This window comes from Caretta caretta, chromosome 3 (genome assembly GCF_965140235.1).
Source record: "Caretta caretta isolate rCarCar2 chromosome 3, rCarCar1.hap1, whole genome shotgun sequence".
Lineage (NCBI taxonomy): Eukaryota > Metazoa > Chordata > Testudines > Cheloniidae > Caretta > Caretta caretta.
The window spans coordinates 2,420,673-2,443,162 of NC_134208.1; the positions used below are offsets into that span (position 1 = coordinate 2,420,673).

General features: G+C 43.1%; 1 protein-coding gene across 17 annotated transcripts in view; it reads right to left on the reverse strand.

The window, feature by feature from the left end:
* DTNB (dystrobrevin beta) overlaps nucleotides 1-22,490 on the reverse strand; it is a 380,746-nt gene that overhangs the window by 139,697 nt on the left and 218,559 nt on the right. Inside the window, exon 11 of one of the 17 annotated variants that reach the window (XM_048846100.2) lies at nucleotides 15,087-15,340. The exons of the other annotated variants lie outside the window; for them this stretch is intronic. Within the exon in view, the coding sequence (XP_048702057.1) occupies nucleotides 15,310-15,340 (31 nt within the window). The 3' untranslated portion in view covers nucleotides 15,087-15,309. Of the gene's footprint in view, nucleotides 1-15,086; nucleotides 15,341-22,490 lie in introns of those variants that run through there. 17 annotated transcript variants of the gene reach the window in all.

A 22,490-nucleotide genomic window follows, 5' to 3' on the forward strand; every position in this document is an offset into this window, starting at 1 on the left:
TATGATAGAGATCTATAATATCATGACTGGTGTGGAGAAAGTAAATAAGGAAGTGTTATTTACTCCTCCTCATAACACAAGAACTGGGAGTCAACAAATGAAATTAATAGGCAGCAGGTTTAAAGCAAACAAAAGGAAGTATTTTTTCACACACTGCACAGTCAACCTGTGGAACGCTTTGCCACAGGATGTTGTGAAGGCCAAGATTATAACAGGGTTCAAAAAAGGCCTAGATAAGTTAATGGAAGATAGGTCCATCAATGGCTACTAGCCAGAGTAGTCAGGGATGCAAAACTATGCTCTGTATTGTCCCTAGACTCTGTTTGCCAGAAGCTGGGAATGGGTGATAGGGGATGAATAACTTGATTATCTGTTCTGTTCATTCCCTCTAAAGCACCTGGCATTGCTCACTGTCAGAAGACAGGATACTGGGCAAGATGGATCATTGGTCTGACCCAGGAGGGCTGTTCTTATGAGGTGATCTGGGGGGTTGTGTCCCTCTGGATGTGTAAGTGAGTGCTCTCTGACCCCTATGTGTGTGATCAAAGGAAAGAAGTGCAAATGTTCTCTGAGAGATCCAGTATGCCTCATTTCAGTGCTGTGTTGTGTAGGTTGTGTCATTAGGAGGGCACATGGGTCTTCTTGCCATGGGGAATGTCAGCAGTTAGGGGAGAGAGGAGCGTGGTCTGTGGATTTAACATCATGTGTGTAAGGATGAAGACATACAAGACTTGAAGGGGTTGTAAAATTTAGCAGATGTGGTTTTCTTTCTGTGAAACGATATACTGGAATTGGAAGAGGCTCAGAAAAGGGCAACAAAAATTCATGGAAGATAGGTCCATCAATGGCTATTAGCCAGGATGGGCCGGAATGGTGGCCCTACCCTCTGTTTGCCAGAAGCTGGGATTGGGTGACATGGACCACTTGATGATAACCTGTCTGTTCATTCACTTTGGGGCACCTGCCATTGGCCACTGTCAGAGGACAGGATACTGGGCTTGATGGACCTTTGGTCTGACCCAGTATGGTCATTCTTATGTTCTTATGAAGCAGGCTGCACATCATGAACTTTTAGTGTGTGGCAAGCTGGGCTGTAAATCTATAGCACTCCAGAGTGCTGCATACCACCCATCTGTGTGGACCCTGCTGCTGTGCATGAAAAGTTTCCCAGCGCACATTGACATGCTTAAGGCCCTTCATTTTCAGTTTTTATTTCCTGGACATTTTCAGTGTTTATTACAAAAATTAAAAAATGGGTGAAAATCAATGCAAAAAATTAACTTCATGGTTTTCTCAGTAAATATTTGGGATAATATTGGGACAGGAGAACAGAAATAAGCAACAAAGGAAGAAATGTAAGAGTATTGAAAGTAAAATTAATTTAGTGCTGTGGTTTATTTCACGAACTATACATTAACAGTCCATACCCATGCATGTGCATGTGTATCTTCCACTACACTGCCTTATTTTAACAGAGAGTCTTTCACTTACACTTAGACTAGTTTATTATTAACAAACTCAGCTACCTAACCTACTGGATATTCTTAACATAAGCAGCATTTTCACATACTTTCAGGTGAAAAAATCAGTAAAAACCAAGTAACAGCTTTTGTAAAACCTGGGAAGTTTTCAGAAAAAAAAATAATTAAAAATTAAAAGCAGAAAATCAAGGGCCTTAGACATACGTACAAACACAGTATGTTTGTGTGCAGCATGCTGAAGCACTGTAGATTTACAGCCCAGCTTGCTACTCAGCAAATGTTCGTGTTGAGTACAGGGCATGTGTAGGTAGCACTTGTTCAGTGCAGTGCAATGGCTGAGAGTGAGCATGTGTTATGAGCATATTGGGGCACCACTCAAACAGAGTTAAGGTTGTGTGGGCGTTTACTATAAGAAACAGTTATTAACCTTTCAATAACTGTTATTCTTCAAGATGTTTTGCACATGTCCATTCCACTGTAGGTGTTTGTGCGCTCCAGTACACATTTGTCAGAGAGACTTTCCCTTAGCGGTACCCATTGGGGCAGCAAGACAACCCTGTGGTATTTGCACACAGGCATAAAGGTGGAGCCCCCCCTTGGCTCCCTCAGTTCCTTTTCACTGGAAGACTCTGATAGAGAGGGGAAGGAGGACAGGTCGTGGAATGGGTATGTGCAACACATCTCAGAGAACAGTTATGGAAAGGTCAGTAGCTGTTTCTTAAGTGATTGCACGTGTCCATTCCATTATAGGTGACTCACAAGCAGTTCCAATTGGAGGTGGGTTCGGAATCTGTTTGAACAAGGACTGGAGGACCACTAGTCCAAATTTAGTATTATCTCTAGATTGTTGAGAGATAATGTAGTGAGAGACAAATCATAGAATCATAGGACTGGAAGGGACCTTGAGAGGTCATCATGGTAAGATGGTAAGACTACTCATGGTAAGACTAAGTATTATATTCCAGACCATTCTTGACAAGTGTTTGTCTAACCTGCTCTTAAAAATCTCCAGTGATGGAGATTCCACAACCTCCCTAGACAATTTATTCCAGTGTCTAACCACCCTGACAGTTAGGCATTTTTTCCTAATGTCCAACCTAAACCTCCCTTGCTGCAATTTAAGCCCATTGCTTCTTGTCCTATCCTCTAGAGTTAAGAACAACAATTTTTCTCCCTCCTCCTTGTAACAACCTTTTATGTACTTGAAAACTGTTATCATGTCCTCTCTTTTCCAGACTAAAAAAACCTATTTTTTTTTTCAATCTTCCCTTATAGGTCATGTTTTCTAGACCTTTAATCATTTTTGTTGCTCTTCTCTGGACTCTCTCCAATTTGTCCACATCTTTCCTGAAATGTGGCACCCAGAACTGGACACAATACTCCAGTTGAGGCCTAATCAGCGCAGAGTACAGCGGAAGAATTACTTCTTGTGTCTTGCTTACAACACCCCTGCTAATACATCCCAGAATGATGTTTGCTTTTTTTGCAATGTGTGACATGATGACCAGATTGCCACTTTGCAAATGTCCAAAATGGGAACATTAGCCAGAAAAGCCATAGAAGTTGCTTGGGACCTAGTTAAATGACCCAACACTCTATCTGGCAGCTCCACGTTAGCCAGCTGGTAACAGGCAAATACAACTGGATATCCATGACAATATTTTGCATGGAAACATAACAGCCCTTCAAAGGCAAAAAACAATTGAGACAAAGACCAGATAGGTTTAGCCCGTTCCAGATAAAACGCTCAAGCTCTTCTAACACCCAGAGTGTGTAGTCTCTCCTTCCCCTTATACCATGAGGCTTTGGGAAGAAGGTTAGTAAGAAAATTCCTTGGTTAATGTGAAAAGTGGAGACTGCTTTTGTAAAAAACCTTAGTTGAAGACAAAGGCATACTTTGCATAGAAAACTGTATATGGAGGATCTGATAACAGAACCTTCAACTTCTCCACTCTCCTGGCCAATGTAATGGCTACTAAAAATGCTAACTTCATCGAAAGGTGCAATAGACAGCAAGTTGCTGGAGGCTCAAAGTGAGGGACCCATTGGATCTTATAAAACTAGATTCAGGCTCCGCAGTGGAATAGGGCTCTGCAGCTGCAGAAATAGTCTGTCCAAACCCTTAAAAAATCTTACAGACATCGGGCTGGCAAAGAAAGCATAGTTATCCATAAGTGGATGAAATACTGATATAGCTGTTAGGTATATTCTGATTGAGCTAATCATCAATCCTTGAAGTTTCAGGGACAAGAAATTTTATTCAGCACATGCTGAATAGAAGGAAGAACTGGGGAAAACCCTTTCAGTCTGGACCAGATGGAAAACCTCTTAATCTTAGTCAGGTAAGTAGTTCTAGTTGATGGTTTTCTACTATTCTGCAGCATGTCCTGAACTTCTCTGGAAGAGAACTCCTCAACTGATGTTAACCACGAAGCCTCTAGACCATCACGTGAAAGGCTTGAAGACTGGGGTTGAGGAGATGGCCATGATTCTGTGAAATCAAATCTGTGTGAAGTGGGAGTGACAGTGGGGGACTGGTTGAGAGGTTCAAGAGTTGTGAAAACCAGTGTTGATGAGACTTTGCAGGGGCACTCAGTATAAGATGGGCCTTGTACTGTTTGACCTTGCATAGAACTCTGGGCAGTCAAAGGATGGTGGGAAAAGTGTACAGCACACCCTCTGACCACAGCAACAGAAAAGCGTCAGTCAGTGAACCCGGACTGTGGTCTGCCCAGGAGCAAAACTGGTGATATTTTCTGTTGTCTTTTGTTGCAAACAGATCCAGCTGGGAAGTTCCCCAGCGCTCGAAAATGGACTTTGTTATATCTGGGCAATCAGACCACATGTGGTGACTGATAAACAACCTGCTCAGGAGATCTGCCAACATATTCTGAGCCCCTGTGAAGTCGTCCGCTTTCAGAAGTATAGAGTTGCCAATGCAGACATCCCAGAGCAGAATTGCTTCCTGGCAGAACAGTGAGGACTGGGCTCCCTGTTTGTTTACATAAAACATGACTGTTGTATTGTTGGTCACCATGCTCCTTCCCCTGATGTGAGGAAGAAATGCTGGGCAAGCTAACTGGATGGCTTGTAATGTTCTGATGTTTATGTGTAGACTGAGATTTTGGGTAGACCAGAAACCTGGCATCTTCAGGGGTTCTAGGTGAGACCCCCAACCCAGGTCCAAGGCATCCATAACTAAGGTAAGAGGTTGTTGAGGCAGAGCGAAGGAAATTCCTTTGCAGATGTTGGAAGGTTTTTCCACTAATCCTAGGAGGCTAAAAGCTGATTTGGTACATGCACTAACATGTCTGTGTGGTGTCCCCTTTGTGAATACACCTCAACCAACCAGCCTTTAAGGAGTCTGAAATGCAACCTGGTGTATTGTACTACATAAGTGCACGCTGCCATGTGTCCCAGCAGCCTTAAACACAATTTCTCACTGTAGGGAGGAGATAGGCCTTTAAGTCTAGAATGAGCTTTTGCATGAAACCTGACTGTTGTCAAGTCCAGGGCTGCTCCAATACATTTTATTTTCTGTACTGGAGATAGGACTGACTTGTCTGTACTGATCAGCAGGCCTAGCACCTTGAAGGTGGGTCAGATTATTCTTATACTGGACCTCGATAGATCTCCTATCAGCCAGCTGTCCAGGTCAGGAAAGACATAGACCCCTGACCTCCAGAAGAATGCTGCTACCTTCGCCATACACTCTGTAAATACATGTCGGGCAGCCAAGAGACTAAAGGGGAGCACAGTGAACTGATAATGGCGACCACTGATGGTGAATCTCAGAAATTTTCTGTGGCTCTGATGCATCACCATGTGACAGTAAGCATCCTGTAATTTGAGAGCAGCATACCAATCCCTGGCTACTGCAAAGGGATAATGGAAGCTAGAGTGACAATCTGGAATTTCAAAATTTTTAGGAATTTGTTTAACTTCTTTAGATCTAAAATAGGCCTGAGATCCCCTTTTGCTTTTGGGATCATGGCGTATCAGGAGTAAAAGCCCCTTACTCTGAACAAAGAAAGGGCCTCTTCGCTCCCACAAGGAGAAGTGATTTTATTTCTTGTAGTTACACTATCTCATGAGCAAGAGGTCCCTGAAGAGGGATGGGGAAGGGGATGGGAGGGGTGGATAGAAACAAATTGGAGTGAGTATCCCACTTCCACCACACTTAGAATCTACTGATCTGTTGTGATATGGGCCCAAGCATGAGAGAAGTGGGTTTGCAAAAGCTATGGAAGAAAAAGATGGCACTCATAGAACTGGTAGTGTGCTCCTGACCCACCCACCAAAATGAGATCTTCAAGGATGCTACCTGTCCTGAGGAATTGGCAGCTGCAGAAGCAGAGGGTAGTAGTGGATGTTTTTTGTAACCTCTGCTCCTCCCCCCTGGCAGGTGCTGGACTTGAGGGGCAAACCCCTGAAATCACTTGGACTGGTGAGGACAGAAGGCCTTCTGCTTCACTGTTGCGGTGGAAATGCCCAGGGACTTCAGGGTCACACTAAAGCCTAGGAGACTATGCAGAATCTCATCAGTTTTTGCCAAGAAGAGCAATGACAGCCAGTAGATGGAGCAGGTTGAGGTGCATTCAAGAATGCTTTGAATTGAAAGGGAAACCCCATGGGTTCCAAAAGGGCCACTGGTGCAACCCTAGTCCCCAATTGCGTGGCCCAAGGGTCCTTTCAGTAAGCCCACTGTTGATATTGAGGCCAAAACCAGGGTGTGAATGTAGTATATTTCTGATGGTGAGATGGGCTAGGCTGGGAGACATGGGATCCCACTTCAGAGTCTTGTGGCCATGGCGGGGCTGTTCCAGTTCATACTGGAGAGGTAAGTTCAGTCTCTGAAGAAAGGGGAGATGGGAAAATCATGAAGCTTTCCCCTAGTTGGTACTTTCTTAATTGGCACCCTGATGGACCGAATCAGTGCGGCGGTGAAGCCACTAACATCAGTACTGGGTGCTGGTGCTAGGTGAGACTCCTGAACTGCTGGCGATGACAGTACCGAGAGGTTCAACAACTCTCTCAGAGCCTCATTAGTAGATGGTACCGGGAAAGCACTCTGTGGTACTAGTGTGTGAGGTGATCCCAGTCATGGTGCTTCACGAGCCAGTCTCAACATTGCTGTACTGCGCTCTGGAATCAATGAACCCTTCTGCCTAGAGGTGTGCTTGGGGGAGCAACTATGCTTTGAGCACCCTCTCGAGTCCTTAAATGAGCTCAACCTCTTTGCTTTCTTCAATGATTCTGGTACCGGGTCTGTTTTATGGTGCCTCATCTTTGGTACCAGTGATGCTGATCTGCCTCTCGGTACCGGTAATGCCAGAGGTGCACGACTGAAAACTGAGGTGTTTGGTACCTGGACTGAGGTAGATGGTTCAGACAGAAGACTCAGCGCTGAGCCTAGTAGAAGATATTTCAATCTGGCTGTCCTGTCTTTTTTGGAGCAGGGTTTAAAGCCCTTACAAATACCATATTTGTTGCTCACATGAGCCTCCCCACAAGCACTTAAGGCAGCTAGCGGGAGGGTCACTGTTAGGCATTGCCTTACCACAAGAGTGACAGGGCTTGAAACCTGGACAGCATGGCATAGCTCCAGTGCCAGAGTCACACAAACAACAAATGTGGTTATTGTTCTTTTACTACACTATCTATTAAACTACACTAACTAAATACACCTACAACAAAATGGACATGTGCAATCACCTGAAGAACTCTATTTTCTAGTTTTCAGAAGTTTGAGTTTTGATGAACTCCACATTCTGGAGGGGCCTGAGATACTACCGGGCAACTATAACACTGTGTTAACAAAGTTTTTTGTCAGTAAATATACTGATTTTTTTTAATGGAAAAAGAAATGTCGTTGGTGGAATTTAGTGGTCATTTAGGCACCAGCAGTTATCAGGAAGGTGTACAACTGAGATGCTGCTGTAGCCAAGTAATTATAATACTTAGCTCTTACACAATGCTTTTCCATCAATAGATCTCAAAGAAATTTACTGAAGGAAAACATCATGCAAATTTTACAGATGGGGAAACTGAGGCAGAGAGGTGAAGTGACTTGGCCAATGACACCCACCAGGCCAATGGCAGAACCAGGCACAGGGTTTACGTTGTTGAGTCCCAGTCCACTGTTCTCTCTACTCGGACAGAAGGTTGTTATGTTATTCCTAAGTGCTCCCCCTATACTCTTTATTATAGTGTAATGGGGATGATGGTCATGCCTGGAAATGTTTGGTATGTAATTGCTAAAAGGGCTGGTGAAAGGAATCTCATACATGGTCTACCTCCCCCCAAAAACCTGACATTTTCATTACATGGTGGTTACAGTCACTTTTACCGTGTGAGCGAAGACCAGTGTGTCTATCTTCTTCTGCAACGCCCTCTCCCTCACCATGCTCTGCCACATATAGCCCCTCCCCCCATTTCCACCTCACCTTTCCTTTCCCATCCTATTAAGCCATTTGCACTTTAGAAATCAAGTGCGTGGAGAAACAAGAATTGCTTGAATCTGTGAACTTTAAGAAAAGCTGTTTTCTCCAACGCTGTGTCCTAGTCACCTCTTGCTCAAATGACCCCAAATTTGAATCATGAGCCCTATCCTGCACATTCTGAGGTGCAGCAAATTTCAAGCCAAGTTGAGTAAGCATGTGGATTTTAGAGCACTTAGTAGAATTGTCCTTTAAACAGAAAGTCGTCTCAATCTTAATTGTAGCAGAGGTGGTTCTCCTACATAATACTGCATGAAATTAATCATCAGCAACTGTTTTGCTATATCCCAATTCCCAGCACAGGATAATCCTGAAAGCATAGCAGGATCTGAGAGGTATGAAGTGGTCCATTCATGTCAATGTGATGTTCTCAGATGAATGCAAACACCTTATGGGGATGATTGCAGCCTGAAGTAATAGCTCTGAGATGTATGAACTGCTCCACTCATCTCGGTGCACATTCTCACCCTCCCTTGACAGTACCAGTGCTTGAGAGACTGTGGTGAGCATCATGCATGACCAGTCTCAACTCCTCATCCCAGTATCAGCAGTGTGTTCTTAGTGCATGCTCTCAGCATGCCTGTTCTCAGTTCCCCATCCAGAATGGCAGGGCTTTCCCAGATGCCCCAGCTTACATGGGGGCCAGGGAAAGGGGTTCAGGCCCCCTCTGACTAACAGAGGACGCGAGATCCAAGCTCACATGGGGACAGGGAAAGGGACCTCCAGATCCCAGCACACATATGGGAGGGGAGAATATAGGATTGACATGCACCCCAGGGTACTAATCTCTCCCACTTGCCCTCTCCTCACTTTCATGTCACCACTCTCAGCATCCCATCCCATCCCTTCCCTCCTATTTTTAGCTTTCTTCCAAAGGTTGGGTTTGAATGTACAGTGCTTCGTTGCTTCTCAGGTTCAACAGCCTTGAGGTTCAATAGCTCCTTGAGCCACACAGAGATTTCTGGCTGGCTACCAACCCTCTTGGGCATTCTGTCTGCAGACACACAGTATAATCCGTTTGGTGCCAGAGTATTAGACCTTGTCTACATTACAGAGATTTTTCGCAAAAAGGTAGCTTTGGGCGATTAAACAATGTAGGTGTACACACTACAATGCCACTTTCAGCAATTAAAATAAATATATAATTCTAAAAAAAGTGTGTAATTTTTCATGTATTCTTAATTTTACTGCAAAATTAAAATAAATATATAATTCTCTCTCTTTCATTCTATAGTTATGATATATCTAGGTTTAAAGAACTGACCTAGTTCAATGATTTTTGATAAGGGTTGCGAGAACATATTTTGAGAACCAAAGGGGTGCAGGCTGCAATAAAGGTTAAGAACCACTGCCCTACACACTGGCAGAGTGCCTCCTCCAGATAAGAAAGCCCTAAGATGGAGCAAAGAAGACACTTTCCAGGAGATGCTGCAATACTCAGATGCAGAAAAGAGGGAACGCAGGCAGTGGAGGGAAATCGACAGGCAGGACAGAAAAGAAAATGAGGGCTTCATTAGGGACGCAACTGAGAGGAGATAAAAGTTATGGAGCAGCAAACCTAGATGCTGCAGTCCCTCATAACGCTCCAGACTGAGCAGATGTATGCCCGCCCTCTCTTTCAGCACATTCAGAACTCTTTCCCAAGCCCTCCCCAAACTCCACCCGCGCATTCCTTTCTGCTTTCTGGGACTTCTCGCTTTCCTGTTCACTCCACCTCCATGGACACCTTTTCAAATGATAGCTGGTCTTATGCACAGCTCTGAAAGTCAGCCCTCTCCTGGTACCTCTTCTCCCCCAAGCATGTGTGTATGTGTGTGTGTCTGTGTGTGGTGTTGTAGTTTTGTGTGCAATAAAAGCAAAGTTTTTTGAATGGATAAGCACTCTTTATTTGTTTCTATGCAAATTATGATAGCAGATGGCAGCAACAAATAAACAAGCAGTTTAATCATATGCTTACACTGAATCCTAGGCCACAAAAATCACAAGTGCTTCCTTGCAAAACTCAACTTCATTAAGCATTGCAGTCCCAAGCATAGCAACTTACTTTACTGGTTCTCATCTTCAAAGTGTTGCCTCAAGGCCTCCCTGATTTGAATCGCCCCCTAGTTGTGCCCCCCTAATAGCCTTGGTATCTGGCTGCTCAAAAGCAGCAGCCAGACTTTCTGTCTCAGCAATCCACCCATGAGCAAACTTTTTATCTTATCTTCACAAATATTGTGCAACATATAACTTGCGGCTATGACCAGGGGAATATAATCCTCATTGAGATCTAACTTGCCATAAAGGCATCACCAGCACACTTTTATTTTGCCAAACTGACATTCCACGGTGATTCTGCACCTACTCAGCCTATTGTTGAACCGCTCCTTACTGCTATTCAGGTTTCCCATGTAACTATTCATGAGCCATGGCATTAAGGGGTACATCGGGTCTCCCAGGATCACTATGGGCATTTCAACATCCCCTACTATAATCTTCTGGTCTGGAAAGAAAGCCCCCGCTTGCAGCTTTCAGGCCGGTGTTCCTGAAGATATGCGCATCATGCACCTTTCCACCCCACCCCACGTGGATGTCAATGAAACACCCATGGTGATCCAAAGCGCCTGTAACACCATGCAGAATTACTCCTTCCTATTGATTTATTCCATCGCAAGGTGGTCTGCTGCCAAAATTGGAATATGCATGCCCTCTGCAGTTAGGGAAATCCATTTCTGCAAAGCCATCCACTATTTCACACACATTGTCAAAAGTCACAGTCCTTCACAACAAAATGTGATTAATAACCCTGCACACTTGCATTAATGCAGCTCCAACGAATGACTTCCTGACTCCAAACTGATTCACAACCAATTGGTAGCAGTCTGGAGTCACCAGCTTCCACACTACGATTGCCATGTGATTCTCCACCGAGAGGGCAGCTGTCCTCTGGCTGCCCTTGCACTGCAGGGCTGGGGTGAGCTCTGCACACAGTTCTAGGAAGGTGGCTTTCTTCATCCAAAAGTTTTGCATCCACTGCTCATCATTCCAGACCTGCATAACGATGTGATCCCAACACTCAGTGCTACTTTCCTGAGCCCAAAAGTGATGGTCCATCATGTTCAGCTGTTCTGTGAATGCCAAAAGTAGTCGAATGTTGCTCCTATCCACATCAGACAAACATCAGGAAACTCTAAATCCTGTTGAGTTAAGAACTGCACAATTAACTGCACTGCCATTCGCAATGTGCTCCTGACAAGTAGCAGAGCACTGGAGAGCAGTGCGGGATCCATTCTTTCAGACAGAGATGGTGGGGCACTGAAAAATCCTGTGAACAGAAGATGGAAGCACATGGCCTTAGGCACAACCCTATCTGTAGAACCTGTTTCCTGAACAGCATCTGCAATATTGTTTCCCCAAAGAGGTACAGAGTGCCAGGCACTAGCTGGGGCAAATGGACCCTTTGGGCCCTGATCAGAGTCATAGTTTGATAGCTCAGTGGTTTGAGCATTGGTCTGCTAAACCCAGGGTCATAAATTCAATCCTTGAGGGAGTCATTTAGGGATCTGGAGCAAAGATTGGGGATTGGCCCTGCTTTGAGCAGGGGGTTGGACAAAATGACCTCCTGAGGTCCCTTCCAACCCTGATATTCTATGACCCCCAGGTGTGTGCAAAAAAGCACTAGTAGAATCTGCCAATCGTTAGAAAAGCTGTTTTTTTCCCCAGGGGGCTGTATCTCAGGAACCAGTTGGTTAAATGAACCCAAATTTGGATTTCTAATCCGATGAGGCATACCACATTCCACAGTGATCTGATTAACCGTTTGGATTTTAGAGCACTTAGTCAGATTGTCCTTTAACCAGTAAGTGGATCTTAATCGTAACTATAGCAGAACTACCACTCCACTAAAATATTTATTTGTTGCACCAGAATACAAACCAGTTAAGAAGAGCTAATACCTCAAGAGTCTGATTTCAAGCTATGTCCCTGACAGTGAGTATTTATTATGCTATATATATAAAATCACACACCAAGAGCTAAGTAACACTGAGATCGGAACTATTAAATATTTTGTTTTATCCTCATTGTTTAAAGCGTGGCCCTATCCCTCATTTACAGCACACCACTCAAACCCGGCTTTGAATAAAGAATGACTCATTTCCTCACAGACTTTTCTATGGCACTTGTCACCACAGCATCTGAGTGCTTCCCAAACGTGAATGAATTTATTTTCACAACACAGTTGAGAAGTCCTCTCTCTCCCCATCTGTCTCCTCATTCCAGTCCCATTCTCATCCCTTAGTCACAGGTCTTTACACACAACCCTTCTGCCCATGTCCTTTCAAGCCTGTCCTACTCTGTCTTCTCTCACTCACCCTTGGCTCTTCGTCCCACACTCCCTACCCCCCGCCTCCTTGTCCAGTCTCCTTTCCCAGCCAGTCCCAGTCACTCTCTGTTTCCACCCGCAGCAAGCTCCTTGTACCAATCTACTCCCTTCTTCATGACCCCTCTCCCCACTTTTCTTCCCTCTGCATCTGAGTCAGGATGCTTCCTCCTCCATGCTGTCTGGGCACCAGCAGGTGGAGCATTGAGAGCTCTGAGCTCTTGTGCTTGGTACCATAGTGGCTTGCAGCAGCCAGGAGCAAAAATTACAGGGAAAGTCCTGCTCAATTCCTACAACCTTTGACAGATAGACTCAATGGAAAATTTAGCTGCTAAATTCTAGCAAGTAGCTACTGAGCATGTGTCTACTCATAATATTCATAAGAGAGGAAAAAAAAAACAGATGGAAGCTTCCTTACTAGCACTGTAGCCAACAACAGCTAATGCACAGCTGTGAACATTGCTCCTGAAATCGTTAATGATGTTGATATTTATACCAAAGGTAAACAAAATCCCAATCACTTAGGTTCTGCTGCTTCAGAAATATAGCAAAGTACCTTTGCCAAACAGAGAACATCAGCAGGGAAGAAAAGTTTATTAAGTTTTGATAAAGGATGTTCGAAACAATGGAGTGTAAAAATAAAAAACAATGCGAAAAGTTGGGCTAGGGCCCCTTCGGTGAGTAACTTCATACATGTTCTATGTTTCATTTTATTCCTAAATCTCCAGAGGCAGCTGTCATCTCATTATGACGTTATATGCAGCACACCTGCATAACTTTGGCTTAATTCTAACAGCAATTAAACATAATACTTGGTTTAAGGAATGCAAGGCTAAAAGCAGAAATTCAACTCCAACACAAACAGCAGCTCTGAGTCTTCAGCAGGTGATTTCAAGCTCAAAATATCATCCCTCCCCAAATGAGCAACATGCTTTGACTGCATTCTTCAATGTACCTTTAAAATACCTAGAATTTTACAACATGCCTCAGGCACTCTTAATTGAAAAGTAGCTTTTATGTCCCTCTGTCAAGTTCTGGGGTGCAATTCAGACCAATTAGAGGTTGCATCACTGCGTGTAATAGAACCCTGAGTGCCCCAAAATGCTTCTGCTACTTGTGGCTCCCTGTCTGGGACATACACACAGCCAGCATGCACTTTGTGTTCTGTATGCTGTACAGCTTTCATTCAACCACTCTGAATCCAACAGCCTGCCAGCAGTTATCACAGACACACATTTGTCTTTCCCAGACTTGGTTAATGTTAGCAAGTGACCCCAATACACCCTCAGTCCCGAACTTCCCCAGACCCATGTGCTCTGATATGTCCATCCCTCTCCTGTAACATTCAGAAGACTAACAAGATTTGTTTGCTCCTTTAAGAAGGCAAACCCCATCAGCTTGTCACATTAACTGGCATTAACACTGACTTTAGTACACAGTCCTGCTGGTTAGCTTAATAGGAAAACAAGTTTATTAACAAAAGAAGATAGGATTTTAAGAGAGTTCAAGTGTAAGAGAGAAATCTAGAAATGGCCACAAGCAAATAAAAGTGAACACACACATCTAAATATCTAATACTTAATCTAGCAAGGTTTGGTTCAAGGCTTTGTTCAAGATAGCTTTTCTCACTCAGTCTTCCAACAAGATGGTGACTGCCCCCTCCTCAGTCAGGATCTCCTCCAGAAGCCCAAAGGTGCCAGTTCCTTTGACTTCTTTGGTGAAAGAGAGATCACTTGGGGTTCTCTGCCCCTTTCTTTTATAGTCCAGTGAACCTTTGACATAGATTCTTGTCATAGATTCTAAGGTACCCCTGCACCCCCCAAAGTGACGTTCATTCAAGCTGTGAGGAAGGTATCATTGAGTTTAGTGGTGAAGGAAGCTTCATGCTGTCTCTTCCCCCACTGGTGTTTGCCAAAATAAAATTTTTCTGTTTCCTGCCATCTCCCCCCATTCTGTCTTGATGGTATTGTTTACTACTTATATATAAACTGAGGTAAACCCACATTACTTTGTTAGGACGGCCCTATTTAAAAACTTTTGTCTAGGCAGGGCTATCTGGTTTTGAACAAGTAACATCATACAGGTGAATTCATAACTGTACATATAATGTTGCTACATGCGCATCATGATATTATTGACCAGCGAGTCATTGGTTTTCAAATAATACCTCACAAGGCATATTTTGTGGAAAGATTATTACAATAGTGTGTAGAGTGTGAATAGAAGGTGCTTTAGGTCACACCCTCTTATTTTTAAAAAGTATTATTTTGAAGAAACAAGATATTGAACAAACTGTTTGGTACTCACAACTCATAACCACTGGGCCAAAGTTTGTGAGTTTAGCTATGAGGAATTCCTTTTGGCATAGACCGCCTGTGCTCCCAACTTGCAGGGTAAATATTATAATAGACAGTAGTAAGAAAACCTACCAAGAAACAGAAGTTCCGTCTGACTTGTTCAGTATGTACCACTAGCCTGCCCACCCCCTGCAAGACAGAAGACTCCAAAGCAATGGTCAAAAACAGTTCATGAAATAATGTAAACTGCACACCCACCAAAGGGAGGAGGGGATGTGGTAATACTGGAGAAGAGAAAACCTAGGACAAAGGAATTACCAGAAAGTAGTTCATCCTTTTTTGACATTCCCTGTTTTCCTAATTTTGGATATTCAAATTTGAAAAAGTTGGCCTGGGTGGTTTTGCATCCACTGCTCATCATTCCAGACCTGCATAACGATGTGATCCCAACACTCAGTGCTACTTTCCTGAGCCCAAAAGTGATGGTCCATCATGTTCAGCTGTTCTGTGAATGCCAAAAGTAGTCGAATGTTGCTCCTATCCACATCAGACAAACATCAGGAAACTCTAAATCCTGTTGAGTTAAGAACTGCACAATTAACTGCACTGCCATTCGCAATGTGCTCCTGACAAGTAGCAGAGCACTGGAGAGCAGTGCGGGATCCATTCTTTCAGACAGAGATGGTGGGGCACTGAAAAATCCTGTGAACAGAAGATGGAAGCACATGGCCTTAGGCACAACCCTATCTGTAGAACCTGTTTCCTGAACAGCATCTGCAATATTGTTTCCCCAAAGAGGTACAGAGTGCCAGGCACTAGCTGGGGCAAATGGACCCTTTGGGCCCTGATCAGAGTCATAGTTTGATAGCTCAGTGGTTTGAGCATTGGTCTGCTAAACCCAGGGTCATAAATTCAATCCTTGAGGGAGTCATTTAGGGATCTGGAGCAAAGATTGAGGATTGGGGATTGTAATGTTTAGAAATATTGTAAGATCAGGGCAGTCTATCACACACAGCTGCTCTCTCTCTTATGATGAGTTTCCTTTAACAACTCCATGCCCTCTTTTGTTGGGAGAAATTTTTTGATTCTGTGAACTCTTTGGCATATATTTTGAGATCTATATTGATCAAGGAAAATGGCATGAAATCAGTGTGGAGGAGGTTTAAGGGCAATGAGATTTTCAAGGAAGCATTCAAGCTGTGTGGACATAAAAAGTATAGGCCAGAGCAAGAGCTAGGGGCCTGTGAAAGATAAATATGCATGGGATTACTTGTAAACCTCAACTGGGACATCATCATCCTGGAAATCTTCTTCCTTGAATGGCCCAATGATGAAAGCATGGACAAACCTGAATCCCTTCTCTCCTCAGGTGAGCTGCTATGACTGCCAAGCAGTTGGTGCTGCTGAAAAATCAAAGAGCCAGGGTCTGCACTGGAAGGGGAATGCTTTCACTTGAAATCTGAGGTATTTCCTATGTACTGGATGTCGACCTTGTAGGTCTTAGAATCATAGAATATAAGGGTTGGAAGGGACCCCAGAAGGTCATCTAGTCCAACCCCCTGCTCAAAGCAGGACCAATTCCCAGTTAAATCATCCCAGCCAGGGCTTTATCAAGCCTGACCTTAAAAACCTCTAAGGAAGGAGATTCTACCACCTCCCTAGGTAACGCATTCCAGTGTTTCACCACCCTCTTAGTGAAAAAGTTTTTCCTAATATCCAATCTAAACCTCCCCCACTGCAGCTTGAGACCATTACTCCTCGTTCTGTCATCTGATACCATTGAGAACAGTCTAGCGCCATCCTCTTTGGAACCCCCTTTCAGGTAGTTGAAAACAGCTATCAAATCCCCCCTCATTCTTCTCTTCTGCAGGCTAAACAATCCCAGCTCCCTCAGCCTCTCCTCATAACTCATGCGTTCCAGACCCCTAATCATTTTTGTTGCCCTTCGCTGGACTCTCTCCAATTTATCCACATCCTTCTTGAAGTGTGGGGCCCAAAACTGGACACAGTACTCCAGATGAGGCCTCACCAATGTCGAATAGAGGGGAACGATCACGTCCCTCGATCTGCTTGCTATGCCCCTACTTATACATCCCAAAATGCCATTGGCCTTCTTGGCAACAAGGGCACACTGCTGACTCATATCCAGCTTCTCGTCCACTGTCACCCATAGGTCCTTTTCCGCAGAACTGCTGCCTAGCCATTCGGTCCCTAGTCTGTAGCTGTGCATTGGGTTCTTCCGTCCTAAGTGCAGGACCCTGCACTTATCCTTATTGAACCTCATCAGATTTCTTTTGGCCCAATCCTCCAATTTGTCTAGGTCCTTCTGTATCCTATCCCTCCCCTCCAGCGTATCTACCACTCCTCCCAGTTTAGTATCATCCGCAAATTTGCTGAGAGTGCAATCCACACCATCCTCCAGATCATTTATGAAGATATTGAACAAAACCGGCCCCAGGACCGACCCTTGGGGCACTCCACTTGATACCGGCTGCCAACTAGACATGGAGCCATTGATCACTACCCGTTGAGCCCGACAATCTAGCCAGCTTTCTACCCACCTTGTAGTGCAAGGTGCAAGGTCTTGTAGGTCAAGAGCTGCGAACCAGTCCTAGGGCTCTAATGATGGGTGATTATGGAGGCTAGAGTTACCATCCTGAATGTGAACTTACTGAGACATTTCAACTCTAGGACTGGATGCCACCCCTTTTCTTTTGCAGGATTAGAAAACAATGTGGGTAAAACCTTTCATTTTGAATTTCAGAGGCATTCTCAGTGCTTTCAGTGCTCTGAGCTTGAGAAGGGAATTCACTATTGGTTTAACTGTCTCTCCTGAGAGAAGGTCCCTGAAAAAGGATGAAGAAGTGGGGTAGAAAGTGACTGAAACTGAATAGGATATCCCACGTTTATAACTTCTAAGAGCTCTGAAGTAGTTCAATACCAGGCCTCTTGAAAATAAAAAGGAAGCTGAAAAAACAGGGCAGAGGCAGGTGTAATAAAAAGTTTTAATTTTTTTAAAAAGGTGTACGAGCGAAAAAGAGAAAAAATTATACTAACAACTCCATCTAAAATGTACACACACACATGACTAGCAAAGTTGCATAGTGAGCAGAGAAGTGGACACTGCAGGGGTTCACTCTTACTGCCCGTATAATAAATAGGAACTGAGGGATGGTTTGGTCCACTCTGCTATCTATGCCTTTGGGAGGGGCATTCCGGGTGCAGTCTTAGCCCCAGTGGACACTGAGATTGCATGGTGAGATGGAAGAGAAGGAACTCAATCCAACACCAACACCAAGAGACTCTGAAAAAGATCTGAGGGTCCTGGTAGATAATCAGCTGAACATGAGCTCCCAATGTGATGCTGTGACTAAAAAGACTAATGTGATCCTGGGGTGCTAAACAGGGAAATCTCAAGTAGGAGAAGAGATTTGTATTTGGCACTGATGCGACTGGGATAGTGTATAGTGCTGGTGCCCACCATTCAAGAAGGATGTTGAAGAGCCAAGAGAATTATTAAAGGATTATAAAACATTTCTTATAGTGATGGACTCAAATAATTTAATCTATTTAGCTTAAAGAGACGGTTAAGGGGCAACTTGATTACAGTCTACAAGAATTTACATGGGAAACAAATATTTTATAACGGGCTTGTTCATCTAGCCTAGAAAGGTCTAACAGGATCCAATGGCTGGTAGCTGAAGCTAGACAAATTCAGACTGGAAATAAGGAGTACATTTTTCAGTGAGGGTAATTAACCATTGGAACAATTTACCAAAGGTTGTGATGGATTCCCCGTCACTGACCATTTTAAAATCAAGATTGGATAATTTCTAAATGATCTGCTCTAAGAATTATTTTAGGGATGTTGTCTGGCCTGTGTTATACTGGAGGTCAGACTAGATGAGCTCAACGGATCATTCTGGTCTTGGGATCTATGAATCTATTAAACAAATTTATGTGACTGGGTAGAGCAGTGCAGCCACTAATGACAAGTTTGTACTCTTTACAATGCAAAGTAAATATAACACAGTGAGCAATGACAGGAAACAAAGGAAGGGTGAACTAGGTATGGAAGTATGTGGTTTAGAAAAGCAAAAGATGAGGTGGTGCTTAGTTGTGCTGTTTCTTCGTTCTTTTTTAAAAAGCATACTAAAGTTGGAAGAGTCTAGCATGAAAGGCAGGGTGGAGGTCAGTGATGGAACAACAAATTAAATAAGTAAATCTGGAGTGGGGTTTGAAGAAGCAGAATGAGATTGCCTGGTATACAGGGTTAAGGAGACTATTCCAGCTACAGCTGAATTAATTAATTGATTTTTTGGTTTAGTGACTGAACTGAAAAAGCAAAAAAGAAAAATTTGGTTTAAACTGAAACTGGATTGTGGGTTTTTTTTCCTTGCCAAAACAAAAACACAATTCTTTTTTGTTCTTGTCAAAAGAAACTTTTCAAATGTTGATTCAAAATGAATTTTTTTGCAACAAAATGTCACTCTGAAAATGGTGATTCAAAGCAAGATGCTGAAGTAAAACATTTAGACATTGCAGAAATTTTTTTTTAGCAGAAACTATTCTCCATGTTCAACCAGAATTCATGAATAAGTTCAGGTTTCAGAGTAACAGCCGTGTTAGTCTGTATTCGCAAAAAGGAAAGGAGTACTTGTGGCACCTTAGAGACTAACCAATTTATTTGAGCATAAGCTTTCGTGAGCTACAGCTCACTTCATCAGGTGCATACTGTGGAAAGTGTAGAAGATCTTTTTATACACACAAAGCATGAAAAAATACCTCCCCCAACCCCACTCTTACCAGCAGGAGAGAGGGGTGGGGGGAGGTATTTTTTCATGCTTTGTGTGTATAAAAAGATCTTCTACACTTTCCACAGTATGCACCCGATGAAGTGAGCTGTAGCTCACGAAAGCTTATGCTCAAATAAATTGGTTAGTCTCTAAGGTGCCACAAGTACTCCTTTTCTTTTTGTGAATAAGTTCAGTATTCTGAAAAATGCATTTTTTGGGAAATTTACTATTAAAAAAACCTGCCCAGCCATAAGGAGTGCAATGAAGAAAGACTTGTGGGAGAATAAAACCACCAACATGAGCACCAAGGTGAGCTGATGTGGCAGACTTGTTGTGATAACTGAGCCTACAAATTTACCCTAACTGTGAACTCAACTGTAAAAGTAAAGTTCATAAAGTGTTACAATAACTGTTGATGGGAAAACACGCAAAAAGGAGAGACAGACAGACTGAATTAGTCTGAACAAAAAAGCCTCCTGATATAACTCAAGGACTGTGTTAAGATCATGCCTGGTAAACGAGAAAAGTGTGAGACTGGAAAGTAATCGACTAAAATTGGGGTGTCAGAAATTAGGCCTAATTGGTGAATAAAATAATATTCTGTCCTTTGCTCCCTACTGATGCCCTCAAAAGATAAGACTCTTTTTGGGAAAAAATAAAGATGGATGCAGATGCTGGCTGACTGGAAGACAAAAAACGGGGACGGAGCAAGCTTCACCCTGTTGGCTGTTATCCCCACCATTCCCTTGAACCCCAGGCCTTCTTCATCCTAACCTTAACTAGACCAGACCAGAGAGAGGTCTGTGACATCGACATCTGCACCAGTTCCGGCTCAGACCTGAATGCCACCTGTCATGTGAGACTTTGCCACACAATCCAAATTCCCGGTTGTGTGGTTTTTTCCCTTCCCCACTTTCTTTGGTTTCTTTCCTATCCTCTTTTTTCCTTCTGTTTAATAAAAATCTGTCTTAGTTGGCCAAGACCATATTTTGCAACACCGCTGCAAGCCTGTGACCAAAAAGGCAGCTAAAAGCAATAACCTAAACAGTCCATCAGTAGTGCAAGTTTGTCAGGTCTCAGAGTGGCTGATAAGGCCACATGCTGTGCCTGTGTTTTTCCAGCAATGAGGTTGCAAGTGAGACTCAACGCCAGAGACAGAAGCTGCATTTTCTCCCTTGGCTGTTCTTTTCTCTCCCCTCTTGTGAGTGTTTGTCTTGTTTTGTAGTCTAGAAATGGAATAGGACTTTAACAACAGCAGCAGCTTCAGCCCAGCTCAACTAACTTTTTCTCTTTTCTCCAAAAGAACAGTTCTTGCCGTCTTTAATACCACCTAAAGACTGCCAAACAACCAGGTTTTTCCTTCTAAAAACTATCCACATCAAAAGGGAAAGGGAACATGGGATGCTGTCAAAATAAAAGCCTTACTTAATACTTTATATTTCAAATGCTTTAACTGTTTTTCCCTTTGTTCTGTATCTTTAATAACAGATTAAAAAACAATTTTTAATGGTGTTTATCATGGTACTAAGCAGGTTAAGCTCTCTGTGCACAAACCCTGAACCTTCTTTAAAACTGCTTAACGTTGGACAGTTTCAGGGTCCTGTTAACATTTTTTACTTTTTGGGCCCTTTATTCCATCTAAATTAATACAACAGATCTGTCCTCTTCCTTTGGGACTTTTCAGTACTGACCTGTGAGAATAACTCCCTACCTGTAAAATAACTCCCTAACGGATAAAATAATCATATGTCCTCATCCTGACTACTTTGCTATCTTCTTTTAATACACGGTGTTATGGGATACTTAGCATAAAGGTATAGGCCAACTTAGGCTATATAACTGCTATAGTATTTGTACTTAATGAATACTAAAGCATATATGGTACAGATAATACATATTAGTAATAGGATATAGATATATATACACGCTAGCCAGCATATATTAGTCAACAGTCAGAGGCACTAACAAATATTTCCAGAAGTAGCTCCAACAATTCCTTGCTGGCTTTCAGCAGCTATGAAGGACATGGATCTAACCCACAGGCTATAAGTATATATCCCCCCAGCAGGCTGAATTTCAAGCAGAGATGATGTTTCATAGAATCATAGGACGGGAAGGGACCTCAAGAGGTCATTTAGTCCAGTTCCCTGCACTCATGGCAGGACTAAGTATTATCTAGACCATCCCTGACAGTTGATTACCTCACCTGGTGTTAAAGATCTCCAAGGATGGAGATTCCACAACCTCCCTACACAATTTATTCCAGTGTTTAACCACTCTGACAGTTAGGAAGTTTTTCCTAATGTCCAACCTAAACCTCCCTTGCTGCAATTTAAGCCATTGCTTCTTGTCCTATCCTCAGAGGTTAAGAACAACAATTTTTCTCCCTCCTGTTGTTAACAACCTTTTATGTACTTTAAAACTGTTATGTCCCCTCTCAGTCTTCTCTTCTCCAGACAAAACAAACCCATTTTTTTCAATTTTTCCTCATAGCGCATGTTTTCTAGACCTTTAATAATGTTTGTTGCTCTTCTCTGGATCCTCTCCAAATTCTCCACATCTTTGCCGAAATGTGGCGCCCAGAACTGCATACAATACTCCAGTTGAGGCCTAATCAGTTGAGCGGAAGAATTATTTCTTGTGTCTTGCTTACAACACTAATACTCATGTCTTGCTAATACGTTCCAGAATGATGTTTGCTTTTTTTTGCAATGGTGTTACACTATTTGACTCATATTTTGCTTGTGATCCACTATGACTCCCAGATCCCTTTCCGCAGTATTCCTTCCTAAGCAGTCATTTCCCATTTTGTATGTGTGCAACTGATTGTTCCTTCCTAAGTGGAGTACTTTGCATTTGTCCTTATTGAATTTGACCCTATTTACTTCAGATCATTTCTCCAGTTTGTCCAGATCATTTTGAATTTTAATCCTATCCTCCAAAGCACTTGCAACCCTCCCAGATTGCTACTGTCCGCAAACTTTTAAAGTGTACTCTCTATACCATTTTCTAAATCAATGATGAAGATACTGAACAGAACTGGACCCAGTACTGAT